Source organism: Cnephaeus nilssonii (assembly GCF_951640355.1).
Source record: "Cnephaeus nilssonii genome assembly, chromosome: 21".
Taxonomy (NCBI): Eukaryota; Metazoa; Chordata; class Mammalia; order Chiroptera; family Vespertilionidae; genus Cnephaeus; species Cnephaeus nilssonii.
In genome coordinates this window covers 15,589,432-15,599,017 of record NC_137092.1, presented here as the reverse complement: position 1 = coordinate 15,599,017, position 9,586 = coordinate 15,589,432, and the positions used below count along the sequence as shown (strand labels likewise).

General features: G+C 49.0%; 2 protein-coding genes across 7 annotated transcripts in view; one reads left to right on the top strand and one right to left on the bottom strand.

Moving 5' to 3' along the window:
• PKLR (pyruvate kinase L/R) overlaps window positions 1-9,586 on the top strand; it is a 28,842-nt gene that overhangs the window by 3,412 nt on the left and 15,844 nt on the right. For 2 of the 5 annotated variants that reach the window (XM_079760958.1, XM_079760956.1), the window contains exons 1-2: window positions 1,621-1,759; window positions 7,534-7,978. Coding sequence is in view for 1 of the 5 variants with exons in the window: in XM_079760956.1 (XP_079617082.1) it covers window positions 7,918-7,978 (61 nt within the window). In the remaining 4 variants the exon portion in view is untranslated. Of the gene's footprint in view, window positions 1-44; window positions 144-1,620; window positions 1,760-7,533; window positions 7,979-9,586 lie in introns of those variants that run through there. The other 3 variants (XM_079760960.1, XM_079760959.1, XM_079760957.1) reach the window with 3 other exon arrangements.
• Window positions 653-8,436, bottom strand: FDPS (farnesyl diphosphate synthase). Of its 2 annotated transcripts, none has more exons than XM_079760993.1 (10): window positions 8,144-8,436; window positions 6,836-6,998; window positions 5,787-5,927; window positions 3,774-3,854; window positions 3,505-3,627; window positions 3,050-3,138; window positions 2,855-2,927; window positions 1,866-1,943; window positions 1,634-1,768; window positions 653-908 (listed from the first exon to the last, which is right to left on the bottom strand). In XM_079760993.1, the coding sequence occupies exons 2-10, from the start codon at window positions 6,974-6,976 to the stop codon at window positions 708-710; spliced, it is 1,062 nt and encodes a 353-aa protein (XP_079617119.1). In that variant the 5' UTR covers window positions 6,977-6,998; window positions 8,144-8,436; the 3' UTR covers window positions 653-707. The 2 variants fall into 2 exon arrangements, with proteins under 2 accessions (XP_079617119.1, XP_079617120.1); XM_079760994.1 differs by lacking the exon at window positions 8,144-8,436 and adding an exon at window positions 7,075-7,268.

Below are 9,586 nucleotides of genomic sequence, written 5' to 3'. Positions count from 1 at the left end.
CAGCAGGTTCTGGTATAATAGTCTCATTCTTCCTTGTTTTATAGGGTTGAGAAAATTGATCCGGGCAGGTCCACTGTGTGGAGCTTGCAAGTTCTTCGCTTTGGGTTTTCTCCTGGTTTTCCTCCCACAGCCCAGGCATGCAGGTGAGGTGAATTGGTGTCTAATTGCCTGAGTGGTTGTGGGATGAGTGGGCCCTGCAATGGAAGGGCCTCCTGTCTAGCGTTGGCTTCCGCTTTGAGCTGCCCAGATAGGCTCCTATCACACACAACCCTTAACTGCTTTTATTCATTCCTTAAATGTGTGTATAGCTCATTTCAGTGTTTAATATTAGAAGTATTTGATGGGTATTTTTTACTTGGGTTTTCTTTTGAGAGGGATAAAGGGAAACATCAGTGTGAGACACATCAATTGGTTGCTTCCCATACATGCCCCAACTGGGGTCAAACCAGCAACCTAGATATGTGCCCTGACCGGGAATCTAACCTGCAACCTTCCAGTGCACAGGACGATACTCCAACCAACCAAGCCACACCCACCCAGACTGGTGATATTTTTGTGACCAGAAATAACACAAAATATAACTCTTGTCTATATCAATTAACATATGGCAAAATTTTATCACAGTATCCAAGAATCCATGGCTGACATAAAATGAGGATATACTGTAATTTATTGGAGCTTCCCTCCCCACCCTGGCAGTCTCTAGGTCACTTTTTCCGCCTGTAGATCTTCTGTGCTAGCCTCAGGAAGATGGCTGGGGGCAGGGGCGAAGAGTACTGCTCGATGAGACCCAGAAGGTGGCTGTAACGGTCTTCCTCATATTGCGTAAACACGGCCTGCAGATTCAGCTCCTCGTAGAGTGCCTTCACCCGGGCCACCTTCTCAGCCTCTTTCTGCCCATAATTCTCCTAGAAGGGGATGGAGGCAGGAAAACAGGCTTACTCTTCCCCTAGTGCTTCCATGCCCCCTCCATGCCCCCTCCACACCCCTCATCCATATATTCAGAACATCTCCAATGCCATTAACTTGATTCCTGCCTCCAATTCAAGTGTCTCTGAGTGTCTAAGATTGTCTAATACAGTGGTCGGCAAACTCATTAGTCAACAGAGCCAAATATCAACAGTACAACGATTGAAATTTCTTTTGAGAGCCAAATTTTTTAAACTTAAGCTTCTTCTAATGCCGCTTCTTCAAAATAGACTCGCCCAGGCCGTGGTATTTTGTGGAAGAGCCACACTCAAGGGGCCAAAGAGCCACATGTGGCTCGCAAGCTGCAGTTTGCCAACCACGGGTCTACTATGTTCAGTTTTCCCCTCCCCATTCCAAATGCTGTTATTAGCTCAGCCCTCAGCTTCCTCTGCCACAGGGTTTCTCAGCTTTAGCACTGCTGAAATTTGGGGCCACATAATTCTTTGTTATGGAAACTGTTGCGTGCATTGTAAGATGTATGGAAGCATTCCTGGCCTCTACCCATTAGAGAGACCTTAGCACATGCACACACACCAAGTCATGACAACAAAAAATGTCTGCTGCTATTGCCAAATGTCCCTGGGGTACAAAACTGCCCCCATTTAAGAACCACTGCTTTATCCCCTCTTATCAGCTCAGGGATCCACAACCCTATCCTGGGCACCTGCAGGATCTGGCGCTGTTCTGGAGAGGCCCGTTGTAGACACTGTACCACCAGCCAGCTGCATTTGTTGTCCTGGATGTCAGTGCCAATCTTGCCCGTCACACTGGAGTCCCCAAAGAGATCAAGGTAATCATCCTGGGCAGGGGAGCAGAAAAGGAGAATGAAGATGCTCCAAGGCGGGGAAGGAGGGAAGTTGGAGCCTGTTCTCTGCCAGGGCCTCCTGCCTCCCTACCTGGATCTGAAAGAGCTCTCCCAACTCCAGCAGGATCTTCTTGGCATTGGCGTGTTCCTTCTCCCCGTCAATGCCTGCCTATAGTGAAAAGGGGATTGACAGGCGAGACATCAGAGGCACCTTCATCTTCCTGACTGCTTCCTCCCATAGGTTCTTGCCCAAGGTTAGCCCCTAAATCTTCTCTGCTCTCCTTTCAGACATCCCTGGCTTCCCTGGTCTAGGAAGTCCTGGCTGGTGGTCCAACCTCTATCCCACTTAATTTTAGCTAGGCCTTCCTGCAGGCAGAAATTAATCCATTCTGGAGGCCCTCAGACCATCTCTTTTTTCATGAGGCTCAGTCCAGGAGTCACTGATTCTTCTTCATAATCTTTTTTTTTTTTTAATACATATATATATATATATTTTTTTTTATTTCAGAGAGGAAGGAAGAGGGAGAGAGAGAGAAACATCAATGATGAGAGAGAATCATTGATCGGCTGCCTCCTACACACCCCCTACTGGGGATCGAGCCCGCAACCCGGGCATGTGCCCTTGACCGGAATCGAACCCAGGACCCTGTAGTCCGCAGGCCGATGCTCTATCCACTGAGCCAAATAGGCTAGGGCTCTTCTTCATAATCCTTTTGCCATTTCCAACTTCATTCAGGATGAAAAGGAAACTTGGAGAAGCAAGTTCGGGGTAGCCAGTCAATCCCACTCACTGCCTGTAAATCCAGTCTTTTCAGCCTGATCATCTCCTCCCCACTCCTATCCATACTCAGATGGAGGATTTCTCATTCCTCTATGACGGACTAACCACTTTCACTTGCCTCACCTAATTTCTACAGCAATCCTGTGAGGAGGGGATTTTATCCTTTATCTTACAGCTGAAGAAACAGAATCAGAGAGAATATGTAACTTGCTCAAAGTCACACAGCCATTAAGTGGGGGCACCAGATTGTATAAAAGCTAACATTAGTGGGTAGCAGGGGTGTGCGGAGGCTCACTCACCATATACATAGCAGCAGCTACAGGAAGGTAGAAGGAGTAGAAAGCTGTCTTATACTTGACAATAGATTTGTACCTAAGTAGGGAGAGAAGATCAATTCCTCAAAAAGGCAATGCCAAAAAAAAAAAAAAAAAAAAAAAGAATGCCCACCTGGAGCCCTCCCGCACTGTTCAGGTCTGGTTCCCACTGTCCCTCACCTCTTTTCAGTGAATCTGCCAAGATCCACGTTGTCCTGCGGGGCTGTGATGAGGTCCAGGGTCTGTCCAATCTCAGTCTGATAGGAAGTCTAAGGCAGAAGATGGCCCATGAGCTGGGCTTTCTCCAGGACTGGGGAACCCAGAAATCCTGGGCCCAACATCCCATACCAGCTAACACCTAGGCAGAGTCAGAAAGGCAGCAAGAGGGAGGGAGGGTACCAAATCTCAAGATCCATATTCTCACACACACCACACACACTGTCCTTTATCCCTCCTTCCCATCACACAGGGACAGAGAATCCTTGCCATAATACCATCCTTCTCAACTCCCTCGCTTTCTTCCTCTTCCATGAAACCTAGTCTTTCCTATGCCCTGAAACCAGCTAGATGAAAATGTCCTGTGGAGGCCAAGCCACTGCAGCAGCTCTGGGCAGTGGGCCTGGTCTGCAGCACACCTGCAGGAAGAGTTCCATCAGGTTCAGGTAATAGGGCTGCTCCCGGCAGTAGAGCTTCAGCAGTCGGTAGATACACGCTTCCAGGAGAAGAGAATCATTCACGGCATCCAAACCAATGCCTGGCTGTTGGGGGAAACAGAAAAACAAGCAATCAGTCTCTGGCCTAGACTCATACCGAGAACCTGTCACTGAACACCTCAGTAGGCTCTATGTAACCTCCTCCCTGTGGCCTGTTTCCATGCCCACTGGGTTTCCAAGGTTTACTTTACCTTCTGATACCAGCAGGGGTGCCCCCGTCGGGTGAGGGATGCATCCATAATGTCATCTGCCACCAGGAAGAAAGCCTGGAGCTAGGAGAAGAGGGTAGAGTGGAATAAGACCCCCAGGGCTCCTTATTACTGTCCCTTCCACCAGCAACAGAGCTGCCATTACGAGTCACTATGAGCTGAGAAGGAAAGTCAGGATGGGGAGGCCCAGGACATGTTCTGTTCTGTGGGGTCAGGCTACACATTCTAGTTCCTTAAAACAGCTTTCCAAGGCATGGCTTTTAAATCTTCACGTCATACTGATCTGTGTGTGTGCTCTAGTGGATAACACTGTTCACCGGCTTAGGTGTAGGCAGTGCAAAAAGGCCATGGCGATCGCTGCTCTTGTTCCAGGCCAAGTCCTTGGGGAAAGAGGCATCAATCTGCACCTTCACCTCTGACCTCACCCGGGGGTGGGTCTGGGCTTTCCACATTGGAGGCACACATTTTATTATTTACATTGTGTGTATTTGGAGTGGCATGGTTCCCCTGAGGCCACCACTCTACTGCCTCTCCCAAGCACGATTGCAGGGCCATCTGGTTTCAACCAGTAGCATTCAACCAGGGTTGTCTACAAAGGCCATTTACAGTGTGGCCTCCCTCAATCACCTCTGCCCCCAGCAATGATTCTGAACCGACTGCACTTCCTCTTTATCAGGGGAACTTTAAAAAATATCAGCGCCAGCCCTAACCAGTGTGGCTCGTGGTGAGAGTGTCAGTCCGCATACTGAAGGGTCATCAGTTTGATTCCAGGTCAAGGTCATGTACCTGGGTTGCAGGTTCGATCCCCGGTCTGGTTGGGGCAAGTTCAGGAGGCAACCAATCGATATGTCTCTCTCACATCTCTCTTTTTTTCTCTCTCCCTCCCTCCCTTTCACTGTCTCTAAAAATCAATGGAAAAATATCCTCAGGTGAGGATTAACAACAAAAATACCAGTGCCAGGGCTAGCTGGTGTGGCTCAGTTAGTTGGGCTTTATCCCATGAACCAAAAGGTTGCTGGTTGGAGTCCCAGTCAGGGCACACGCCCTGATAGGGTGTTGGACTAGATCCCCAGTAGGGGGCATGCAGGAGGCAGCCAATCAATGTTTCGCTTTCACATGATGTTTCTCTCTTCCTCTCCCTTCCTCTCTCTCTAAAAATCAATTTTAAAAATTACTTTAAAAAAACAACAGCAATGCCAGAGTCCTACCCCAGATCAATTAAATAAGAAATCTATAGGGGTAGTACCTCAGCATTGGGTTTTTTGTTGTTTTTTTTTAAAATAGTCTTCCCAGGTATGTGCTTATAGTGGGAAGTAATGGAAAATATACCACATTACCTATGTAGCATTCTTAGCAAATGTTTAGCCTGATTGTAATCATGATGAAATAATCAGACAAATCCAGACTAGATTGTGAGCCACTCTACCAAACAACTTCCTCCCACACCCTCTACACCCCCAAACCGGGGCCAGGGATCAAGCTTGCAACCCAGGTATATGCCCTTGACCAGAGACCCTTCAAGGGTCAATCGAACCCGAGACCCTTCAGTCCATGGGCCAATGCTCTCACCATTAAGGGTATGGACTAGGACTAGAAATTTGGGTTCTTACGTGAATCTTCTTCTTTGTTAAATTTAGGGCACTTATTTCTAAAGCATTTTCAAAAACTATCAGTGGGCTGCCAGTTTTCAATCTCTGCTTTAGAATAACCTTCTGGAAGAACCAGGGCACTTCTCAGAGCACTGATACCCCTATGCCCAGTTCGAAGGCCCTGGCCCACAGGTGGTCTTCAAGTGAAATATGTACCTACTGACAAAAGAAGTTCCCACATTTGTTCATCTGTGGGGTGATTCACTGTCTGAATTTGGCTGTGGCACACTAGAGGCACAGAAACACAAACAGCCAAGAAACGAGTTCCAGGCCCACCCTCCTGTTCTCACCCAAGGCACCCCACATCTAGTAAACCTCTTCTCCTACCCTTCCCCCCCCTTCTCACCAGTTCCACACACCAGCCCACGGTCATGGCCCGCTGGAGACTATCAGCATCCTGCTTGCTTGGTTCCACCAGATCCTGGAAAGTTACCAGCACCGTCATACCCCGTTGGTACTTCCCTCCAACGACATTGTACTCCAGGACCTGGGGGGCAACAGAGGGACCAGGTATCAGGATCCGCGGAGCAGCTACTCTGAGATTTCTTCTCGCCCTCTCCTACTTCCAACCATGACCTAACTTTAAAATCCTCCTTAACCCTGGCTGGCATGCCCGGGTCTCAACTTCTCAAGTTCCATCCCCACCTCTCCTAACTGCCCCTCGCAACCCATCCCTCCTTTCCCAGCCACTTTCTCCTACCCACAACTCAACCTACTGAAGACAAGCTCCCACCCCTCAAAGTCGGTCAGAGGAGAGTTGGAGAGGACCCAGGTTGGGGGAGCCATCCCCCACTCTTGCAATGGTGTCTCTTCCTGCTCATTTTGCCTTCTGTTATCCTGCTGGCAACCAGATCTAATTCAATGGAAAGACTTCCCTTTTAATGTCCATCCCAGTGTAGACAAACCTCCTCCTTTTCCTTGGTTCCCCTCAGACAAATGAGACAGCATTTATAAAAGAATTACTAGAAACTCCAAAAGAATAAAAGAATTAGGTAATAGTTCCTGTCCCAAGCAGAGGTTTCTGATGATAGGCTAGCTTCACTCAGGCCCACCTCAGACTGCCTTCCTCGGGGATCCCTGCCAAGGTAGCACCTTATGATTTCTGGACATCTAATCTCCTTCCTCAACAAAATCAAAGACTTACCAGGTTCAAGACCTTCACCATCAAGGGCCTACACCCATGCAAAGCAGTCTGGATGGCCTACCAGATCTACAAGGTGGAATTGATGTGCTGAGGAAGTATACCTGTCAGGCACAGGCCCCTCCAGAGCTGACCTGGCATCACTCAGATGAAAGCCTGTCCCCACACCTGTCAAAAGTCCCCCAAAACCATAGCTGGATCCCACACACACAGAGTGACCAAAAATCCACTCCCTCAAGTCGCAAATCCCTCACCTCCTTAAGCCGGGCAATAGCATCTCCTGTTTCTGGGTGCCCCAGGTCATCCTCAGTCAGCACCTTGACAATCTGGGAGAAGTGCTGGATGAAATCCTGCTTTTTTTGGTCATAAACATCCAATTTCTGGTCTCCATTCATTCTGAGGGAGGAATAAAGTACTCTGAGGAGAGAGAGGACAAGTCAGAAACCTGATCAGCTGCTCCCCTCCCCAAAGACCTTCGCCCCCCAACACTCACCGAGGCTCCTCTGTCCACACTTGGCACCAGCAGCGGACACTGTGCCATGCCCCCAGGACTGAGCCCCGGTGCACCAGGGAGGGCCGCTGGAGGGAACCCAGCCACCTTTCCTGTGGCACCCAGCAGGGGGCTGGTAGCAAGAAGACCCCCACAGATCTCAGCCAGCGGGACAGAGGCATCAAGGGGACAGGGGCTGGCATAGGGAGGAGGCACCGAGCACTCCCTGCAGGGACAAGCACCAAAGGCAGATGCATGGTGGCAGGTCCCCAGGTCACCCCTACCACCTCCAACCTTTTACCTAAAGGCTCTGGGCCCACCCTCTTCTGGACAGAACTTGGGCATTTAGAGAAAAAAGGAAATGCAGGTGACAAAAAGTATGGCTGGTGGCTGAGACTCAACTGATCATACTTAAAATAAGATGGCAAGTACTTAATGTCACCTAACTTTATCCTCCTCCAGGAAACCTCCGGAATTGCTACGCTCTTGGCTTCCCCGAAATCCTGAGTACAGTTAGAAGGGTCCAGAGTAAAGTTCCTCACGACTACGGACTGTCAGGATCCCTAAATCACCCTATTTCACAGAGATCAAAAGGTAGGAAGATACTTGGGCAGTGGCAGCGCCAAATCTAGAACCTAGATCTCCCCTGGTAGGCGGGGAGGAGGGTGTGGATTTCCTGAGATGCTCCAAGAAGAGGAGCCGGAATCCCTGGTATTGTGGCCAAGTGGTCTGGAGCTCTGAAACTAAGCGTCCCGATCCCCACAGGGAGCGCAGGGAGCGTCTCCGCAGCCTCGGAGCAACACTGGGAGTGAGGAGGGTTCGCAGAAGCGCAAACCTGGTTCGGGTATGTTAGGGAGATGCCAGGAAAGCCACAAAAGAGCTCGGGAGTTTCCGCACCTCCAAATGGGTAAGCCAGTCAGGTCCACCGACCCTCCTTCTCCTCCCCGCCCCCTCCCCAACACCGGGGAATCGGACACAACTGACTGGGCCTCCTGGGCCTCAAAGCATCGTCCCAAAGGTAAGGCCGAGTCTCTAACCCCTGCCCTCGGTCCCAGTCCGCTACCACTCTCACCTGTTCCAGGATGCCGGTTTCGGGCCCAGATTGTTGGCGGGGTATTAAAACTAACCCCCCTCCGCGCTCAGCTCTCTGGGGTTAGTAGTTCTCGATCCTCTTTCACCATGGACAGAAATCCCTGGTTAGACTACAATTCCCGGCATGCTGCGGGAGGGACAGACACCACGCGATCTAGCGCTGGCTAGCTGGGCGGGAACGAGTCGCGCTTATTGGCCGCTTCCCCTCGTATGAGCATGGGGCCCTGAAATGAGAGCCAATGGAAGGGCTGCGCCCAGGGCAAAGCCTTAAAGGAGCGGGACTGAGGGAGTGGGATGGGCTGGGCTGGGATGGGATGGAGGTGGTTGGGAACGCCCTCACCTTTCTATGCAGCTGAGTGGCATGTTAATACAACCCAGCTGACTAGCTTTGTCACTTACTGATTCTCTAATTTAGGCAAGTCATTTAACTCTCTGATCCTCAGTTAACTTCCTTGGCTATATACTTACCAGGAGGTAATGTATATAAAGTGCTTTAAGGGCTGAATTAAAGTAAGACTCAGCGTAGAAGCTAGAAGCCTCACCCCACCCACACTATGGCTGGATCCTGCTGTCTTTCTTCCAAAACTCAGTAACTTGACCCATCAGGTCAAGATGCCTAAGCCCTGGCCTGTATGGCTCAGTTGGTTGGGCATCCTCCCTTGCACGGTAAGGTTGCCAGTTGATTCCTGGTCAGGACACCTGTCGGGGTTGTGGGTTGATCCCCCAGTAGGTAGGGGACGTGCAGGAGGTAGCTGATGGATGATCATTGCTTCATTCGCACACGGATGTTTCTCTCCCTCCCCTTTCCTCTTCTAAAAATCAATTTTAGAAAAAAAGTCTGAAATGCCAAACCACCTAGGACATAAATGGATTTTGTCATTATGGAACAAAAATAATTGTGCAAGAAAATTTTATTGTGCAAGGATACCCGTTTTCACCATTGCTATTTCAACATTGTACTGGGAATTCTAGTCAGGGCTACTAGACAAGGAAAAGAAATAAAACACAGTAAAATTGAAAAAAGAAGTAAAGATATATGTATTGCACAGACAATATGATTCTGAATATAGAAATTTCTCAAGAAAGCTACTAAAGCTAGTAAACAAGTTCAGCAAAGTTGCAGGGTACAAAAACAACATGAAAAAATCAGTTGTGTTCCTACAATCTCAAAAAGGAAATGAAGGAAGCAATACTATTTACAATAGTAACTAAAATAATAAAATACCTAAAAGTAAAATTTAACCAGGAGGTGAAAGACTTGTACACAGAAAACTAGAAAACATTGCTGAAAAAAATTAAAGACCTAAACAAGTGGAAAACATCCCACATTAAGATGCCAGCCCTAGATGGTTTGGCTCAGTGTATAGAGCATTGGCCTGTGGCCTGAAGGGTCCCGGGTTCTATTCCAGTCAAGGGCATATGC